The sequence below is a fragment of the Pogoniulus pusillus genome, chromosome 39, assembly GCF_015220805.1.
Source record: "Pogoniulus pusillus isolate bPogPus1 chromosome 39, bPogPus1.pri, whole genome shotgun sequence".
NCBI lineage: Eukaryota > Metazoa > Chordata > Aves > Piciformes > Lybiidae > Pogoniulus > Pogoniulus pusillus.
Window position 1 is genome coordinate 4,813,577 of NC_087302.1, and position 19,952 is coordinate 4,833,528.

A 19,952-nucleotide genomic window follows, 5' to 3' on the forward strand; every position below is an offset into this window, starting at 1 on the left:
GGGTGGGGGTCCTGAGCATCCCGTGGTGGGCATGGACCCACTGTGGCGTGAGGGTCCTGAGCATCTCTTGGTGGGCATGGACCCACTGTGGGGTGAGGGTCCTGAGCATCTCTTGGTGGGCATGGACCCACTGTGGGGTGAGGGTCCTGAGCATCCCTTGGTGGGCATGGACCCACTGTGGCGTGAGGGTCCTGAGCATCCCTTGGTGGGCATGGACCCACTGTGGCGTGAGGGTCCTGAGCATCCCTTGGTGGGCATGGACCCACTGTGGCGTGAGGGTCCTGAGCATCCCTTGGTGGGCATGGACCCACTGTGGGGTGAGGGTCCTGACGTCCCTTGGTGGGCACAGACCCCTGCAGCGCTGGTGGCCTGGGAGCTGGCAGGGCACAGAAGGCTGTGCAGTGCTTGTGGGCAGGCAAGTGGGGCCCCAGTGCAGGAGTCTCCTTGTGCCAGCGTTGTGCAACAGCCACCTCCATCCCTCCTCCCTTCCACCTCTGTCCCTCGGCCCTGCTACGAAGCAGCCCTCAGGAGCAGAGGCATTATCCTGCATCAGTAGGGAGGCTGCTTCTGGGGGGAGGGTGCAGCTGGCTCCTCACACGCTGCCCCTTCATGCCTGGCTGAGTGTGGTGGGAAGCCTTTCCCTGTGCTCTCTGCTCTGGCTCCAGGTCTCCCTCCCAGTGCTTCCACAGTTCAGGCTTGGAGAAGGCAGCTGAGCAGCTCAAGCGTGTGTGTGTGTGTCACTTTGAATTGCATCTCCAGGCTCACTCCCTCTTTGCAGCTCTCCTCTGAAGGATTCTCTCTCACTGGCTTTAGTTTTCTCTTTTCCAACCTCTCCACGTTGCTCTGAATCTGGACAGGAGCCTTTGGTGCACGGAGCTGGCTGTGCTCCTGCCCCAGCCTAAGCTTCAGCATCCACCTGGGTGCTGCTGGCACTCCACAAGGGTGGCAGCATCTTGCCTTGCAAACTCTGAGGCTTGGAGGAGCAGCAGCTACCCTCCTGGAGTCATCCTGGTGCTGCAGCCTGGGCCATGTTCCTACATTCATAGAATGGAAGGGACCTTAAAGATCCTCTAGCTCCAACCCCTTGCTATGGGCAGGGACACCTCCCACTACCCCCAGTTGCCACCTCCATGAAGGGAGCATCCACAGCCTCCTTGGGTAACCTGTGCCAGTGTCTCCCCCTTTCAGTGGATAGAATTTCTTCCTAATCTCCAGTCTCATTCTCCACTTTTCCACCTTAAAGCCATCTCCTCATCCTGTGCATCCTATCTTTCCTTGGATAGATCCTGGTTTGGTCATTTTACCAAGGCAGAGCTACAAGTTTAGTTCTTGTCTCTCTTCCATCTTCCAACCAAGCTCCTGGGGCTGGTTGGTGAGGGAAAAGTGTCCACCCAGCAAACAAAGGGGCATCAGCCCCTGAGATCTCAAATACATCTTTCAACTGGAGCAGAGGAGATTTAAGTTGAACACTAGGAGGAAATTCTTCACAGTGAGGGGTGGTGAAATACTGGAACAGGTTGTCCACAGAGGCAGTGGAGGCTCCATCCCTGCAGACATTCAAGGGCAAACTTCTTTCTTCTCTTGTGGGCCCCATGTGCAGCTCCTCTTCCAGACAAGCCACCTTTCCTCTCTGCCTTTCCAAGGGCAAAACATGAGGATGAGGCTTTCAGCTGCTCTGTTGGGGCTTAAACCTCTTCAGGGAGGGACCCTTTGGGGCTCTGCGTGCCTGGACAGAGCAGAAATGGTTCCTGGCCCAGGAAAGTCTCAACAGCTCTGAGTGCTTCTGGGTGTGGTGGATAGAATCACAGAATGGTTTAGGTTGGAAGGGACTTCAAAGATCATCCAGTCCCCATAAGCAGGGACACCTCTCCCTAGAGCAAGTCACTCAAGGCTTCAGCCAGCCTGGCCTTGAACACCTTCAGGGAGGTTGTGGAGCACAGAAGCACCCAATGTGATCAAAGATCACATTGGGTGCTTCTGTGCTCCACAACCTCCCTGGGCAACCTGTGCCAGGGTCTCACCACCCTCAACCTGTGCCAGTGTCTCACCACCCTCAACCTGTGCCAGTGTCTCCTCACCCTCACTGCAAACAACTTCTCCCTAACATCCACTTTCAATCTCCCCTCTGCCACTTCAAACCCATTCCTCCTTCTCCTGTCATCACAAGCCCCTGTCAATAGTCCCTCCCCAGCCTTCCTGTAGCCCCCTTCAGACACTGGAAGGCCACTATAAGGTCCCCCCCCCCAAGCCTTCTCTTCTCCAGGCTGCAGAGCCTCAACTCTCTCAGCCTGGCCTCAGAGCAGAGCTGCTCATCAGATCATCCAGTTCCAACCCACCCCTTGCTGTGGAACACCTCCCACTAGATCAGCTTGTTCAAAGCCTCATCCAGCCTGGTCTGAAGCAGTTCCAGGGATGTGAGGCATCCACAGCTTCTCTGGGAAACCCATTCCAGGGGGGGAAGCTGGTTTGGAGGATGACCACCTGCCTTCCTGCAGCCTAGGGTTATTTTTATTGCAACTTGAGAGGAGTTTATTTTAACCCTCCTGGTGTAGGCAGGTCCTGAGGGGAGAGCTCCTGGAGGTGCTGTGGGTCCCGTTGCAGGGGGTGCTTGTTGAAGTGCTTGCTTGGCACTGGGGAGGGTAGGTGGGGTGTGTGTGTGGCACTGAGGTGAATCAGCTGTGATCAAAATACCCAAGGAAACAAAACTATCCTGCCTGCAAGAGCAGCTGGAGAGCCTGGGCTGAGTGTGGAGCCAGAACCAAGAGGAGCAGCCCTGGAGGATGAAGAGTTTGATGTGCTGCTCTCTGCCTGAGCCTCCTTTCTCCTGGACATGGCCCAGGGCAGGTGAGTTTGGCTTTGCAGGCTGCTGGGTCAGCACAGAGTGGTCTCCTCCATGGCAGCAGTTTGAGGCTCTGGTGGTCCCCATGGTGGGCAGCAGTAGGATGGTGCTGTTTGGGACCTTCTGCCCTGCCATTAGAGGAGGAGGAGAAGGAGGGAGCTTCCTTTGCACACCCACCATGATTCATAGTACATCATCCCAGGAGGAGGTGGTGAGGCTGAATCAGTGGTGCCTGAGGACGTGCACGGGCAAGGGAATGTGACCTGGGGTGACTCCAGCCCCCACGTTTGCTCCAGTGCCTTCCTTGCACCCTCTCACCTTCACTGTGCTCAGTGTGAGAAGGTTGGGGGTTGGACTGGATGACATTAGGAGGTCTCTTGGCACCCCAACCCTTCTGTGGTTCGACTCAATGTGGTGCTGAGCAAGCAGGATGAGACCCCAGCCTTTGTCTTTGAGCTGAAGCTTGGGTTGGGTGATGGCAGGAACTGGTTGAAGTCCTCTCGTTTCTCAGCCTCACTTCTTGCACTGCAGGGGGAGCTCACTGGGGGTTGGATTTGCTGGGTGGGTGCCACCCCCCCCTGAGCTGTTGTGTTTCAGGAGCTGCTGCCAGAGTTTGTCTTTCCAAGGTGGTGAAAAGCCCAAAGCTGCTGCGGGAGCTCAGGAGGAGCCTTTGCTGCAGGGGTTTGAGGGGGTTCCAAGTAGGTAGAGGCTGGGCTGAGTTGATGAGAACAACTTCAGAGCCCTCAGCTTCAGCTGGAGGGTTCCAGTGAAGCTAATGAGAGTGTTTAGCCTTGGTGACTAATTTCTCTCCCAGCCTGTGATGGCTCCAGGGGGATCTGGGCTGAGCCAAGGCACAGGATGGCACCAAATGCTGTCTGCTGAAACCTGGGGGGTGTCAAACTGCTGCTCTGAGAGCTGAAAGCTGAGTTCCCTCTCCAACGGCTGTGAGGCTGGACTGGCCCTTGCCTCTGGGCAGATGCTCCAGTAGGAAGTGGAGATGGGACAGTGCAGGGCTCTGGGGGGGGGGAAGGGGCACAGCTCTCCTGCTCGTCCCTTGCATGGTGTTGAAGGAGATGAGAGGTTTGGAGACCTGCAAAGTTGCCACCTAAAGCACCTAACCACCCTGAGGGGGGGAATGATTGAGACTTCTTTGGGCATGATGGGTGAGATCAGTGATCTTAGAGGTCTTTTCCAGCTGAAACCTGGTTTTGCCTCCAAGGAGGTGGCTGAGCCACCCCCACAGCTCTGCCCTTAGCCCTTGTCCCAGGGACACTTGTGTAACTCAGGGATCTGGTTACTGCCTGCTGCAGTGCTTGGGCTGAGAGGGTGAGCAGAGTGAGCAGGCAGTGCCATGCTGCCCACCCAGGATGGAGAGCTGGAAATCCATGGAGCTGTCTCTTGGAAGGGGAACAGGAGGTAACAGAGATGGAAAAGCTGATCTGAGAGCAGCTGTGGAAGGTTCCAGCAAGGCTGTTACAGAATGGTAGGGGTTGGAAGGGACCTAGGGGGAACGGAACAAAGCTGGAAATGGGGAGGTTCAGCCTGGATGTCAGGAAGAAGCTCTTCAGTGTGAGGGTGGTGAGAGGCTGGAAAGGGTTGCCCAAGGGGGTGGTGGAAGCCTCATCCCTGGAGGTGTTTGAGGCCAGGCTGGCTGAGGCTGTGTGCAGCCTGCTCTAGGGTAGGGTGTCCCTGGGCATGGCAGGGGGGTTGGCACTGTCTGCTCCTTGTGGTCCCTTCCAACCCTGCCTGATTCTGTGTGCCCTGATTCTATGATATGCCCTATGCCAGAGCAGCTTCACCTAGGTCAGGTCACACATGGAAATGTCCAGGCAGGTTTTGAATGTCTTCAGAGAAGGAGACTCCACAGCCTCTCTGGACAGCCTGCTCCAGTGCTCCACCACCCTCAAAGGGAAGAAATTCCTCCTCATCTTGACTTCCAGTGTGCCAGTTGTCTGCTGGAGGCACCATCTGCTGCCACCTGCCCTCTGTGAAGGGTTAACTCTCTGCTTGCACTCTGGATTGCTGTGCTTGCAAAATCTCGTGGGGGCTGGGAGTGCCCCCACGCTGGTACCCACAGCTGAGGTGGAATGGGGGCAAGTTAACCCCTGTGAACCTCAAGGAAACACAGAAGTGCTTCCCCCTCTCAACCTCCTTGCTGCAAGCCAAGAGATGCAAATCCTTTTGCTGCCATAGCCTGCCCTGGGTACCAGAGCTGAACTGGGCATCTGGGCAGTGCTACCACACACCCCCAGGCATCTTCAGTGTAGAGCTCCTATGACTGGAACGACCTCTGACACACCAGGACATCACCCACTGGTGGTTTCACTCCTGAGTGTGGCTGAGGAGTGGAGCAGGGAGCAGGAGGGAAAGTCATTGTCCTCTTGAGGAGGAGAAACTGGTGGCACCACTGCCCTCACCCTGCCCAGAGCAGGTCAGCACATCCCTGAGGCACAGGGAGCTGGTGCCATGTGCCAAGGGGCAGGCTGGAGGTTGTGTGGGTGCAGTGGGTGAGGCCTGTGGGTTGTTTCAGCCATGGCTTAGACATCACCATGGCCCTGCTGCTGCCATGATGACCTTGGCCATGCCTCCTCAGTGCACCTGGCCTTCAGCTCTCCATCACTCCACTGTCACCTGCTGCCAGGGTCGTTTCCTAAACAGACCAAATCCTTCTCTTAATGAGGTTTAATCTGCCTCTCTCCCAGCTGGGTGAGGACCTCTCCATCCCCAATCCATCCCAGGCTGAGCAGGGGAGCAGAGGGAGATGGATGGCAGCTGGGGTGTTTGGAGAGCAGTGGGGCAGCTGTTGGCTGGTCTGCAGGTGGCTGAGCACAAAAGCCCAACGTCAGGGCTGTGCTGGGGCAGGTAATGGAAGCTGCTGCCTCTTGCTTTGTTAGCAACACAATTAAGCTGCTTTCAAAAGCTCTCAGATTGACCTCTCCAAATGGGATCTGAGTTTCTGCCCATCTCCTGTTTGTCTGCTGCAGAAGGGGGTGAGCTGTCTGCTTCCTGCTGCTCAATTTTCCCAGCATGTCATCACAACCTGGGGGGGGTTGTTTGGTGTTTTGGGGATTTGTTTCCTTTTATTCCCTCTCTTTTTTAATTTCTCTCCAGCATCCTGGTTCCCCATGCCAGGCTCTTCAGAGCTCAGCTGGAAATAGCTCACTTCTTGTTGTTGTTTTTAGCTGCCAGCCTCTTTCCCTGCCTTGTGCAGCTGGAGCTGAGCTTGCTTGTCATAGAATCAAGCAGGTTGGAAGAGAGCTCCAAGCTCAGCCAGCCCAACCTAGCACCCAGCCCTGCCCAACCAACCAGACCATGGCACTAAGTGCCCCAGCCAGGCTTGGCTGCAACACCTCCAGCCACGGCCACTCCACCACCTCCCTGGGCAGCCCATTCCAGTGCCAATCACTCTCTCTGACAACAACTTCCTCCTCACACCCAGCCTAGACCTGCCCTGGCACAGCTTCAGGCTGTGTCCCCTTCTTCTGTTGCTGGCTGCCTGGCAGCAGAGCCCAACCCCACCTGGCTACAGCCTCCCTGCAGGCAGCAATGAGCTCTGCCCTGAGCCTCCTCTGCTGCAGGCTGCACCCCCCCAGCTCCCTCAGCCTCTCCTCACAGGGCTGTGCTCCAGGCTCCTCCCCAGCCTTGCTGCCCTTCTCCAAACACCTTCCAGCATTTCAGCATCTCCCTTAATCTAGTTAAGGATATCTCTGCTCACTGGAGGGGGTGGGGGTTGGATAAGTCCCCTTAAAGGGTCTTATAAGGACTGGGGGAAATGGAGCAGAGCTGGAGGTGGGGAGAGTGAGGCTGGAGGTGAGGAGGAAGTTGTTGAGCAGGAGAGTGGTGAGAGGCTGGAATGGGTTGCTCAGGGAGGTGGTTGAGGTCCCATGGCTGGAGGTGTTCAAGGCCAGGCTGGCTGAAGCATTGAGCAAGCTGTGCTGGTGGGAGGTGTCCCTGCTCCTGGCAGGGGGCTTGGAACTAAATGATCTTCCAGGTCCCTTCCAACCCAAACCATTCTGTTCTTTCCCTAGAGCAGGGCTGCACCTTGGTGCAGAGCTCCTGCTCGCTGCTGCACTAAGGTGCATCCCTGCTCCAGGATGTTTTTTGCTGCTCCTAACCCCAGGAGCTGTTGGAGACAGGAAGGAAAATGCACTTGGCTCAAGCTGGCCATGTTTGTTGCTCTATATTTAGGGCTGTAATGATTAAGGCTGGTTGTTTATCCTGCCAAACCTGGTAATTAATAGTCTGTGGCAGAGGAGCAAATCCTTCCTGCAGCTGGCAACTGAGAGTTGCTTGTGGGTAGAGCCAGGGTCCCCTTAAAGAGCTTCTCTTTGCTCTGTCCTCTCCCCAGGCACCTGTGGCTGGGTGCTGGTGGTCTCTGGAGCTGTGGTGAGGGTCATTCTGTGCCCACTAGCAGGGAGTCTTGCCAGTCTCAGGTTGGTTGTGGGTGGGAAGTGCTGCTGGGGGGCTGCAAAGAGGGAAGAAAGGAGGCTTGGTGGCACCCAGGGGTGCAGTGCTTGAGGCACAAGTGTGCTCATAAATGCAGCAGAAAGGCTGTCTGGCTGGTGGCACGGAGTAGATGGGCACTGAGGAGGCATCTCAGAGGGTATGGAGATGGCAGGCAGCTGGGATAAGCTTTTTCTAGCCGAGGAAGGAAGGTCCAGAAGGTTATGAGGGCAGGTTGGCTTCACTCTCTTCCCACTAGATGGGGATGGAGGCACTGCTCAGGGCGTGCTGGAGCTCATCTGGCTGCCAGCCACAGAGCAGCCACGCTTGGCCTTTGCCCCAGCATCCTTCCTGGGTGGGTGCTGTGCCAGTGAGGTGCCACAGCCTGGCTTCTTGTAATGCCAGGAGGAGGAGGAATGAGTTGAAACTGGCAGAGGGGAGATTGAAAGTGGATGTTAGGAAGAAGTTGTTTGCAGTGAGGGTGGTGAGAGACTGGCACAGGTTGAGGGTGGGGAGAGAGATTGGCACAGGCTGCCCAGGGAGGTTCTGGAGCACAGAAGCGCAGAATGTTGGAGCCAGTCCAGAGGAGGCCACCAAGATGCTCAGAGGGCTGCAGCAGCTGTGCTCTGAGGACAGACTGAGAGAGTTGGGGCTCTGCAGCCTGGAGAAGTGAAGGCTTGGAGAAGATCTTGGAGTGGCCTTGCAGGATCTGAAGGTGGCTACAAGAGGGCTGGGGAGGGACTATTGATAAGAGCTTGTAATGAGAGGAGGAGGAGGAATGGGTTTGAAGTGACAGAGGGGAGGTTGAAAGTGGATGTTAGGAAGAAGTTGTTTGCAGTGAGGGTGGTGAGACCCTGGCACAGGTTGAGGGTGGTGAGACCCTGGCACAGGTTGAGGGTGGTGAGACACTGGCACAGTGGCTTGAACAGGGCACAGCCGAGGCAGAAGAGAACCTTCCTTGACCTGCTGCCCAGGGAGGTTGTGGATGCTCCCTCCCACTGCCACAGGTTGCCCAGGGAGGTTGTGGAGTACAGAAGCACCCAATGTGTCCCTGGAGGTGTTCGAGAGGATGTTAGGAAGAAGTTGTTTGCAGTGAGGGTGGTGAGACACTGGCACAGGCTGCCCAGGGAGGTTGTGGAGCACAGAAGCACCCAATGTGATCAAAGATCACATTGGGTGCTTCTGTGCTCCACAACCTCCCTGGAGGTGTTCAGGACCAGGTTGGATGAGTCCTTGAGCAACCTCTTCTAGTGGGAGGTGTCCCTGCCTATGTCGGGGGTGGGAGGGGTGGTTGGACCTGGCTGAGCTTTGAGCTCCTTTCCAACCTAAACCCTTCTATGATTCTTTAGGAGGCTGGGGGGGACTGATGGGCTCTGCCTTCTCTCTCAGATGCTGCAGGACTGCCCCAAGGCACGGCGGGAGGTGGAGCTGCACTGGAGGGCGTCGCAGTGTGCGCACATCGTCCGCATCATGGACGTCTACGAGAACCTCTACCAGGGCAGGAAGTGTCTGCTCATCGTCATGGAGTGGTGAGTCCTTGCTCTGGGGTTTGCTCACCCCATGAGAACAGGCAGAGGTTGGAATCAGCTCTTAGGGGCAGTAGTGGAGTGCTGCGTTCCAGTTCTGGAGCCCCTGAGACAAGAGGGATGTGGAGGTGCTGGAAGGTGTCCAGAGAAGGACTGTGAGGATGAGCAGAGGGCTGGAGCTGCTCTGCTGTGAGGAGAGACTGAGGGAGTTGGGGCTGTGCAGGCTGGAGGGAAGGATCTGAGGTGACTTTGTTGTGGCCTTTCAGTATCTGAAGGGGGCTTACAAGAAAGCTGGGGAGGGCCTTTTGAGGATGTCAGGTAGCGATGAAGGCTCTGAGGTGACCTTCTTGTGGCCATTCAGTGTCTGAAGGGGGCTACAAGAAAGCTGGGGAGGGCCTTTTGAGGATGTCAGGTAGCGATGAAGGCTCTGAGGTGACCTTCTTGTGGCCTTTCAGTATCTGAAGGGGGCTACAAGAAAGCTGGGGAGGGCCTTTTGAGGATGTCAGGTAGTGATGAAGGCTCTGAGGTGACCTTCTTGTGGCCTTTCAGTATCTGAAGGGGGTCACAAGAAAGCTGGGGAGGGACTTTTGAGGCTGTCAGGGAGTGATAGGACTGGGGGGAATGGAGCAAAGCTGGAAATGGGGAGACTCAGACTGGATGCTGGGAAGAAGTTGTTCAGCATGAAGGTGGTGAGAGCCTGGCAGGGGTTGCCCAGGAAGGTGATGGAAGCCTCATCCTTAGAGGTGTTTAAGGTCAGCCTGGCCGAGGCTGTGGCCAGCCTGATGTAGTGAGGTGTCCCTGCCCATGGCAGTGGGGTTGGAATTGGCTGATCCTTGTGGTCTCTTCCAACCCTGACTGATTCTGCATTTCCCCTACCCTGGGCAATGCCAAGGCTCAGCTTGCCAGGTGCTGGGCTGGCTCATTTCAGCTGTACCATCACCTAGAAAGGTTGGACCAGATGAACCTTGTGTGATGCTGCCCCCATGGGAGGATGCCAAGAGGGGGTGAACACCTTCCTGTGGTGCTGCTGTGGTGCTAGGACCCCATGGAGATGCTGTGAGGGATGTGCTGCAGCAATGGGATGCTGCTGTGGGGCATGCCCTGGGGGAGGTGCTGCAGCATTGGGATGGGAGCTGTGCTGGCTGTGAGTCATTCTGAGAACTCTCTGGGCTGTTGGGAGGCTTCAGGCCCTGTGGTTCCTGCTGCAGACTGATCATAACCAAACTCACCTTGGATGTTGAAAGTGTGTGTGGGGCGGGGTGGGGCAAGCAGCAGGTTCCTGGCATCCCCCAGCGGCCTGTGGTGGGGTCCAGGAGGCAGCACACAGCCAAACCAAGGTGGCACATCTGCCAAGGTCACTGCACCTCTTGCAGCAGCAGTGGAGTGGCTCTGGGTTGGGTAGAGGTTTGCTATGACCTGGGGAGGAGGAGGAATGAAGGGGAAAGTCTTGAAACCACATCCCAACCGCAGCTGTGATTTGCTTGCAGTTTCCTTGCCAAAACCTCTCCTCTGGCAAGTAGGTTGAGTTGCCTTGGGGTGGGGGCAGTGAGTGTGAGGAGCACCACGAGCAGCTCCTGGGGCAGGCTGCAGCTCCTGCATGGGAGGAGGCTCCTGAGAACCACAGCAGGACGCTGGGCAGCTGGGGGTGGGAGAGGTTTGTTGGTGCCTCTGCTGGTATGGGAAGAGAGCAGGAGGTGAATGGTGGGAAATGAGTCCCCAGGGCTGTGGGGGGTCCCTGCCACAGGTCCTGGCTGGCTGAGGGATGCTTTGCCCAGCACAAGGTAGCATCTGGCTTGCAGCACGAGTGTGGTTTGTCTCCTGGTGTGGCTGGAGCTGTGTCTATTGCAGGTGTCCAGCAAATGTCAGGGCTGCTGGCAGGAGATGCTCTCTGTGCTGGGAAAGCCAGAAGCCACTTCTGCTGGAGTTAGATAAGGCAGGGACAGGAAGTGTTGCTAGCCCTGTTCCCGTGGAGAAGTGTCCCTAATCTCCTTCCTGATCTCTCTGGGAGCTGAGTTTTCCTTTAAGGTACCTGGAGATGGAACCATACCAAGGTTGCCATGCTCCTTCTCCAACACCTTAGGTGAGAGCTTGCCCAAGGTTCTGGCTCTGCCTCCCCCACCCCATGGCTGAACCCATCTTGGTGCTGCTGACACTTTACCCGTGCCTTGCTCTTAGCTCAGCACTTCTGCAGGGGGTTGGGTTGTCACCTAAACGAGGTCAGCTGTGCCAGGAGCCTTCTCACCACCTTCAAGCCACAATTGTTGTCTTTACTGTAAATGTGTTCCTGTGGCTTGCTGGGGAGACCACGTCCGCTCCAACCCAACAGCTCCATCACCTGCACCAAGCCTCTGCCCTGCTCATTTCTGGAAGGAGGAGGCTCTGCAACAGCCTGTGCCCAGAAAGGCCAACCTGAGGGCTTGGATGGAGCAGGGATTTGTTTCTTGCTGAGCTTGTGCAGCTTGTGGCTGAGCAGCAGAGGTTTGGGTCCTGCACGTGCTGGTGATGCAAAGCTCAACAGGAGCCTGCAGTGTGAGTGCAGCCCAGACACAACCCTGTGCTGGGCTGCAGCAAGAGCAGTGTGGGCACAGGGCAAGGGAGGGGATCCTGCCCCTTGGCTCTGCTCTCCTCACACCCCACCTGCAGTCCTGGGGGCAGTTCTGGAGCCCCCAGCACAAGCAGGACATGGAAGTGTTGGAGGCAGTGCAGAGGAGGCCACCAAGATGCTGAGAGGGCTGCAGCAGCTCTGCTGTGAGCACAGGCTGAGAGAGTTGGGGCTGTGCAGCCTGGAGAAGAGAAGGCTTGGAGGAGACCTTGAAATGGCTTTGCAGGATCTGAAGGGGACTACAAGAGGGCTGGGGAGGGACTATTGACAAGGTCTGGGAATGAGAGGAGGAGGAGGAATGGGTTTGAAGTGGCAGAGGGGCGATTGAAAGTGGATGTGAGGAAGAAGTTGTTTGCAGTGAGGGTGGTGAGACCCTGGCACAGGTTGAGGGTGGTGAGACCCTGGCACAGGTTGAGGGTGGTGAGACCCTGGCACAGGTTGAAGGTGGTGAGACCCTGGCACAAGTTGAAGGTGGTGAGACACTGGCACAGGTTGCCCAGGGAGGTGTTCAGGACCAGGTTGTATGAGTCCTTGAGCAACCTGTTCTAGTGGGAGGTGTCCCTGCCTATGGCAGAGGGCTTGGAACTGGCTGAGCTTTGAGCTCCCTTCCAACCTAACCCATTCTAGGATGTGGCAGTGTCTGACCCCAGCTGCTTCTCTTCCAGCTTGGATGGTGGGGAGCTCTTCAGCCGCATTCAGGACAGGGGAGACCAGGCCTTCACAGAACGAGGTATGGAGCCAATAGGCACCTGGGCAGCTTTTGGAGTGTCTCTGGTCCATCTCATCCCCTCAGTCACTCTTCTGAACCCTCAGTAGGGTTTTGCCCTCGGGGAGTGGGGAGTGTGAGTGGTCCTGTTTTCCATGCTCACTTGAGAGCAGGGTTAAGGAATGTTTTCTCAGCTGCCCCCACACCCAATCTGTCTCCAGTGACCTTCAGGAGCTGAAGTCCAGGGTTGAGGTTCTCACAGATTCTGTTAATCTCATCCCCTCTGCTCCTGTGGCCAGGAAAAGCAGCTGCAAAGCCCAGCCCCTGAGCCCATTGTCCCCTTGGCTTCCTGTCCTACAGGCAAAGCTTTCCCAGGTGGTTTCCATGCAGATTTGGGGTTCCAGCAGTGCTGGAGGCTGTGTCAGCCTCCCAGCCCCAAACCAAGCCCTTCTTTGGGGTATGTGAAGCAGTTGATATCGGAGTCAAGGGCTACATCTGCTTTGGGTGATCCTGCTCTGGCAGGGGGGCTGGACCAGATGATCTTTGGAGGTCCCTTCTAGCCCCTGACATTCTGTGATTCTATAGTCCTGCCCCATTCCTTCTCCTGGGAGTTTCTCTGCTGTCTCCTGAAGGCTCCTGACCTGGGCATGGTGCTGGTTTGGAGGGGGAAGGCTCTGCTTGGAAAGGGAGGGCTTCAGGTAGAGGAAACTCTTTGGCCTCAGCCAGGTTCTGTGGCTCCCTGCTTTGTGAAGTAGCCCAGGGCGTGCTGCTGGTTGTAACTTGCCCCTGAAGGCTTCTGAGGGTTGGGGTTATTTCTTTCTCTCTGCTTCAGAGGCTTCAGAGATCATGAAGAGCATTGGGGAAGCCATCCAGTACCTGCACTCGATCAACATCGCGCACCGGGACGTGAAGGTACCGCACCGCACCCCCACCCTGCCAGCCCTGAGCCCTGCCTGGCCCCCTGGCAGTGCCAAGGCTGCTGCAGCTCTTCTGCTCACTCCTCCTTCCCTCCTCTTTCCACAGCCAGAAAACCTCCTGTACACCTCCAAAAGGCCAAATGCTGTGCTCAAACTCACCGACTTTGGCTTCGCTAAAGAGACCACCACACACAACTCCTTGGCTACTCCGTGCTACACCCCCTACTACGTGGGTAAGTGGGGTTGGAGGGGGCTTGGGCTTGCAGGTTTGCAGAGCTGGAGAGGTTTGGATGGTGCCCTGGGTAGTTTGGATGGTGGCCATCATAGAGTGGCTTGAGTTAGAAGGGACCTGGGGGCTGTTTAGTTTGAAGAAGAGGAGGCTGAGGGCAGACCTCATTGCTGTCTGCAGCTACCTGAAGGGACAGTGTGGAGAGGCTGCTGCTGGGCTCTGCTCATAGGATTCTACTCAAGAGAGATGTGGAGGTGCTGGAGCAGGTCCAGAGGAGGGCAATGAAGCTGGGGAAAGGCCTGGAGAATAAATCTTAGGAGGAGTGACTGAGGGAGCTGAGGATGGGTAGTGTGAGGAAGAGGAGGCTGAGAGCAGAGCTCATTGCTGTCTGCAGCTACCTGAAGGGACACTGTGGAGAGGCTGCTGCTGGGCTCTGCTCACAGAGAATAGAAGACAGAAGAAGGGGGAATGGCCTCAAGCTGAGGCTGGGGAGGTTTAGATTGGACACTATGAAAAAGTTTTTCTTGGAGAGAGTGGTCAGGGGCTGGGATGAGCTGCCCAGGGAGGTGCTGGAGTCCCCCAGCCTGGCTGTGTTTCAGGGTGGTTTGGATGTGGTGCTTGGGGCTGTGGTTTCAGATGAATGTAGTAGAGTAGGGTTCTAGGTTGGCCTTGGTGCTCCTGAGAGGCTTTGCCAGCCTGCATGGTGCTGTGATTCTATGACCATCAAAATCATCCAGTTCCAACCCCCTTGCTGTGGGCAGGGACACCTCCCACTAGCCCAGGGTGCTCAAGGCCTCATCTCAGCCTGGTCTTAAACACTTCCAGGGATGAGGCATCTTTGGAAAACCTCTTCCAGTGTCTCACCACTCTCAGAGTAAAGAACTTCTTCCTAATGTGCAATCCAGATGGCCCCTGCTCTAGTTTCAGGTCACTGTCCCTTGGCCTGGCAACACAGGTCCTTTATAAAAGTTCCTCTCTAGCTCTGCTGTAGCTCCTTCAGATATTGGAAGGCTGCTAACAGGAGCAGCCTGGAGCAACTCCAACTCTCTCAGCCTGTCCTCACAGGAGGTGACAGGAAGAGGAGAGTGTGAACACGAAACTGGAGAGCCATGAGGTCTCCTCTCAGCCTCCTCTTCTCCAGACCAAACACCTCCAGTTTCCTCACCAGTCCTGTTCTCCAGACCCTTCACCATCTTCATTGCCCCTCTCTGCACTGGCTATGTCCCATGCCCACGCTGCAGCTTCCTTTGTGTTGTGCTGTGAGGTGGCATCATCCTGCACCACTCTTGCCACTGCTGCCTGCTTGACCACAGAATGTGCCCATGGTGCACCCCACACAGCAGCACTTCCACTGCCCTGAGCAGGGCTGCTGAGACCTCCTGGAGGTCTTCTGCAGCTCTTTGGCAGCTCGGTGGGCTGCTCAGACCCCTCTTGCCTGGCTCTGTATCTTCACTTGGACTCAGGAGTTTGTTTCTCTCTTTACCAGCCCCAGAGGTGCTGGGCCCAGAGAAGTACGACAAGTCCTGTGACATGTGGTCCCTTGGTGTCATCATGTACATCCTGTAAGTCCAACAGCTCCTTCTCCATCCTGCTGAGGGCAGGAGTTGGTGCTGGGAGGCAGGGGGGAGATGCATCTTTGGGGCTTGCAGGTTTGCAGAGCTGTTGCCAGCTGAGGGCTGGCAGGGCTGAACTGTTGCCAGCTGCACTGCCCCGTGGGTGCTGCTGGAGAGGTGTTTGGGGCAGTGGTTGACTCTCTGCCCCTTTCTCCTGGTGCAGGCTGTGTGGGTACCCCCCTTTCTACTCCAACCACGGCCTGGCCATCTCCCCTGGCATGAAGAAGCGGATCCGGATGGGCCAGTATGAGTTTCCCAATCCTGAGTGGTCAGAAGTGTCAGAGGAAGGTAAGCACAGCCCCAGGCTGGCTTGTACCCAGGCTGAGGTCTCCCCACCCTCACTCTAACAAATTGCTTCCTAATCTCCAGTCTCAGTTTCCCCTCTCCCAGCTCAAAGCCATTGCCTCTCATCCTGTTGCTCCCAATCCTTATCCAAACTCCCTCCCCAGCTCTCCTGTAGCCCCCTTCAGACCCTGGAGGGCTGCTCTAAGGTCTCTCTGGAGCCTTCTCTTCTCCAGGCTGAAGAGCCCCAACTCTCTGTCCCCATATGGGAGGTGCTGCAGTCCTCAGATCATCTTTGTGACCTCCTCTGGACCCTTTCAAACAGTTCCATGTCCTTTTCATGCTGGGGGCCCCAGAGTTGGATGCAGAGGGGCAGAGTCACTTCCCTTGTCCTGCCTGTCATGGCAGGAGCATCTTCACCGCTTAGCTCAAGAGGCTTTTGCCAAAGGGCATGAGCAAGGTGTGAGGGCTGTGGCACAGAGGGGCTGGGAGGTGTGTGCAGGCTTTTTGGGTGCCACTGGCTGAGGGTGAAGCCTGGGCAGGGGCCCCACTGGCACCTGCTAATGCCCAGCCCTGCACAAACCCTTGCAGTGAAGCAGCTGATCCGAAACCTGCTGAAGACTGACCCCACCCAGCGCATGACCATAACGGAGTTCATGAACCACCCCTGGATCATGGTGAGGCTGGGGGCATGGAGGGATGGGGGTGGGAGGGGTGAGTGATGGGGAATGGGAAGGGATGGGGGGATGGAGGGAGGGGTGGGCTGCTGGGATGGGGGGGATGAGTGGGAGGGAGGAGTGGGGGGAGGGAGAAAAGGAAGGGGAGAGGGGGAAGAGGAGGGATGGATGGCAGGAGGAAGGGATGAGGGAGGGATAGGGGATGGAGAAGTGGGGTTGGGGATGAAGAGGGAGGGAGGGATGGGGGGATGGAGAGGTGGGGTTGGGGATGAAGATGGAGGGAGGGGAGGGATGGAGGGATGGAGAGGTGGGGTTGGGAATGGAGATGGAGGGAGAGGAGGGATGGAGGGATGGAGAGGTGGGGTTGGGAATGGAGACGGAGGGAGGGGAGGGATGGGGGGATGGAGAGGTGGGGTTGGGGATGAAGATGGAGGGAGGGAGGAGAGGATGGAGATGGAGGGAGGGATGGGGGGATGGAGAGGTGGGTTTGGGGATGGAGGGATGGAGAAGTGGGGTTGGGAATAGAGATGGAGGAAAGGATAGGGGGATGGAGAGGTGGAGATGGAGGGATGGAGGTAGGATTGGGAATGGAGATGGAGAGAGGGATGGGGGGATGGAGAGGTGAGGTTGGGAGTGGAGATAGAGTGATGGGGGGATGGAGAGGTGGGGTTGGGGGCAGAGGGCTGGAGGTGGGATTGGGGATGGAGATGGAGGGAGGGGAGGATGGAGAGGTGGGGATGGAGATGAGCTGGGCTGTGGGTGGCTCCCACCTCAGGCTCCTCTGTTCCCTGCAGCAATCCATGCAGGTGCCCCAGACCCCACTGCACACCAGCCGTGTGCTGAAGGAGGAGAAGGATCTGTGGGAGGATGTGAAGGTGAAGCCTCTCTCTGTTGCTGCCTGCAACACTCTGTGCCCCGGGGACCATCTGAGGACTGTCCTCTTCTGCTCTCTCTTTGTCAACTGAGCTAGTTTGGGCTTGGTGTGAACATCCCAGCTGCTAGGGAGATCTGTGCTTGGGATGAGGCTGGAAAAATGGGTCTGGGAGACAAAATCCTTGCTGGATTTGTTCCTAGCTGCTGGAGACATCTGTGCTTGGGTTAAGGCTGGAAAAACGGGTGGTAGGACACTCAATTCTCACTGGATTTGTTCCCAGCTGCTGAGGAGATCTGTTCTTGGGATGAGGCTGGAAAAACAGGTGGTAGGACACTCAATCCCTGCTGGAGTTTGTTCTCATCTGCTGGGAGATGTATGCTTGGGTTGAGGCTGGAAAAATGGGTGGTAGGATACTCAGTCCCTGCTGGAATTGGTTCCCAGCTGCTGGGGAACATCTGTTCTTGAAATGAAGCTGGAAAAACGAGAGGTAGGACACTCAGTCCCCACTGGATTTGTTCTCCCAGCTGCTGGGTAGATGTGCATTTAGGATGAGGCTGGTAAAATGGGTGGTAGGACACTCAATCCCTGCTGGAGTTTGCTCCCAGCTGCTGGGGAAGATGTGTGCTTGGGATGAGGCTGGGCAAGGAAGTGGTGGGACACTCAATCCCTGCTGGAATTGGTTCCCAGCTGCTGGGGAAGATCTATGCTTGGGTTGAGGCTGGGAAAAAATAGGTGATGGGACACTAAATCCATACTGGAGTTTGCTCCCAGCTGCTGGGGAAGATCTGTGCTTGGGATGAGGCTGGGAAAGTAGGTGGTGGGGCACTCAATGCCTGCTGGAATTGGTTCCCAGCTGCTGAGGAAGATCTGTGCTTGGGATGAGGCTGGGAAAGTAGGTGGTGGGACACTCAATGCCTGCTGGAATTGGTTCCCAGCTGCTGAGGAAGATCTGTTCTTGGGATGAGGCTGGGAAAGTAGGTGGTGGGACACTCAATCCCTGCTGGAATTGGTTCCCAGCTGCTGAGGAAGATCTGTGCTTGGGATGAGGCTGGAAAAATGGGTGGTAGGACACTCAATGCCTGCTAGAATTGGTTCCCAGCTGCTGAGGAAGATCTGTTCTTGGGACGAGGCTGGGAAAGTAGGTGGTAGGACACTCAATGCCTGCTGGAATTGGTTCCCAGCTGCTGAGGAAGATCTGTGCTTGGGTCGAGGCTGGGGAAAAAGAGGCAATGGGACACTAAATCCATGCTGGAGTTTGCTCCCAGCTGCTGGGGAGCTCTGCTCTTGAGATGAGGCTGGGAAAAATGAATGCCCTGGGAATCCTGGGCTGGGAGAAGGGATCTGCTGACTCCCCCTGCTGCCCCTACAGGAGGAGATGACAAGCGCCTTGGCCACCATGAGAGTGGACTACGAACAGATCAAGATCAAGAAAATCGAAGATTCCTCCAACCCTTTGCTGATGAAGAGGAGGAAGAAAGCAAACCCCCCCGAGCCTGCTGCTCTGCCTCACTGAGGACAGCCCTGGAGGAGAAAGAGAGAGAAGGAGGAGGAGGAGGAGGAGGAGGAAGAAGACAAAAGCAATAACTCTATAGAGATAAATATATTTTTTAAGGAAAAACAAAAACCCAGAGGACAAAAACCCAAGCCAAAAAGAGAGACTCTTGCAGCCAGGGCTTGGAATTCAGACATTTCTACCAGCCTAGTCGAGGGCTTTTGAAGCTCCTCAGCTGTGTGTTTATTTCCCACCTTTCTGGAGCAGAAGAAACCCCCCCCCCTCAGTAGGGTGGGGTTGGTGTTTTATAGGTGAATGCCACCAAAAAACAAAGGGATTGTTATTTTCTGGTGGGTTGTTTTTTTTTTGGGGGGGGTTTTTTCCTTTTCTTGAAGCAATTTTGGTTGTTTTATTTTTTTTTGGGGGGGGGAGGGGGTTGATGGTTTTTTTATTTCATTCCCAAAGAGAGATGGAAGTTCCTGTGGTGATCTTTTGAGGGTGGATCTAACAGATACATCTTTGGGGGGGGGTTCATAACTACTGTAAGAGCTGAAAGGGCAGGCAAGGGGTAAGGGGTTGGTGATGGGGGAGTTAGTTTTGGGGGGGTGCTGCCTAAGGGTGAGCTTTAGGGTTGGGGGGGGTCAAGGAGCTGCCTTCTCCCTACCCCTGCTGTGTGTGGTGGGGAAAGGAGTAGGGGGGAAGGGAAGGAAACTGCTGCTTTTCAAGCATAGTAGCCAAAAAAGCCCTTTTGAAGCCCTCCCTGAATTGGAAGCCTCCACTTGGCCCCGGTGAGCAGTGTCTGTGTGGCTGTTTTGTCTGTCTGTCTGTGCGTGGGGTGTGTGTCCTGTCCCTGGGCATGGAGCTGCTCCTGGCCACTGCAGCCCTCTTCCCTGTGCCTGGAATCCAGTTCTGACCTCAGGAGGGACGTGCTTGGGGGGGTGGGTAGTGAACAGGAGATGTCAGTGCCCTCCTCCCTGCCTCCTCACCCCCAGCAATCCCTCCTGATAGCTTCACCCATCCTTGTAACCCTCAGCACTGGGGAGATGCTGTCCTGGGGTGGGGGAGTCTGTGGGGACAAGTGGGTGGCATTGGGGGGGGAGGGGGTAGAGGTGGCATGGGGCTGTGGAATGTGGCCACACTGTGGCTGCAGTGAGTCCCCCACTGTGGCTGCAGTGAGTCCCCGACTGTGGCTGCAGTGAGTCCCCCCCCCCCACTGTGGCTGCAGTGCCCCCCCTCCCACTGTGGCTGCAGTGCCCCCCCCCACACTGTGGCTCCAGTCCCCCCCACACTGTGGCTCCAGTCCCCCCCACACTGTGGCTCCAGTCCCCCCCACACTGTGGCTCCAGTCCCCCCCACACTGTGGCTCCAGTCCCCCCCACACTGTGGCTCCAGTCCCCCACTGTGGCTCCAGTGAGTCCCCCACTGTGGCAGTGCTGCCCCCTCCCTAAATGGAGCTGGGCAGGGGAAGGGATTCTCTTGCTGAGCCTTTCTGTGGCTCCTGCCAGCAGCTCCCAGAAGGGCTGGGAGTGATTTTTTTCCCCTCCTGCTGGGAGCAGGATGGCTTCTCCCAAGCCTTTAGTCCAGGAGTTAATGAATAATTATTGATGTTATTATTATTATTTGTCACACAAATGTTTCTCTGCCTTCAAAGGCTTTGAGGGGGGGGGAAAGAAAACACAACAGAAGCAGATTGTTGTTGGTTGTTGTTCTTTTATTTTGTGCTGTTGTTTTGGTTTTTTTTAAAGGCAATGT

The 19,952-nt window shown here is 56.3% G+C and overlaps 1 protein-coding gene across 1 annotated transcript in view; it reads left to right on the forward strand.

The window, feature by feature from the left end:
* The window catches only part of MAPKAPK2 (MAPK activated protein kinase 2), a 42,225-nt gene extending 23,682 nt beyond the window's left edge, over positions 1 to 18,543 (forward strand). Inside the window, exons 2-10 of the mRNA XM_064173890.1 lie at positions 8,672 to 8,811; positions 12,076 to 12,140; positions 12,949 to 13,028; positions 13,140 to 13,266; positions 14,749 to 14,824; positions 15,039 to 15,163; positions 15,749 to 15,834; positions 16,629 to 16,709; positions 18,078 to 18,543. Of these exons, the coding sequence (XP_064029960.1) occupies positions 8,672 to 8,811; positions 12,076 to 12,140; positions 12,949 to 13,028; positions 13,140 to 13,266; positions 14,749 to 14,824; positions 15,039 to 15,163; positions 15,749 to 15,834; positions 16,629 to 16,709; positions 18,078 to 18,221 (924 nt within the window). The 3' untranslated portion in view covers positions 18,222 to 18,543. The remainder of the gene's footprint in view (positions 1 to 8,671; positions 8,812 to 12,075; positions 12,141 to 12,948; positions 13,029 to 13,139; positions 13,267 to 14,748; positions 14,825 to 15,038; positions 15,164 to 15,748; positions 15,835 to 16,628; positions 16,710 to 18,077) is intronic.
* Positions 18,544 to 19,952: the final 1,409 nt, after the last annotated feature.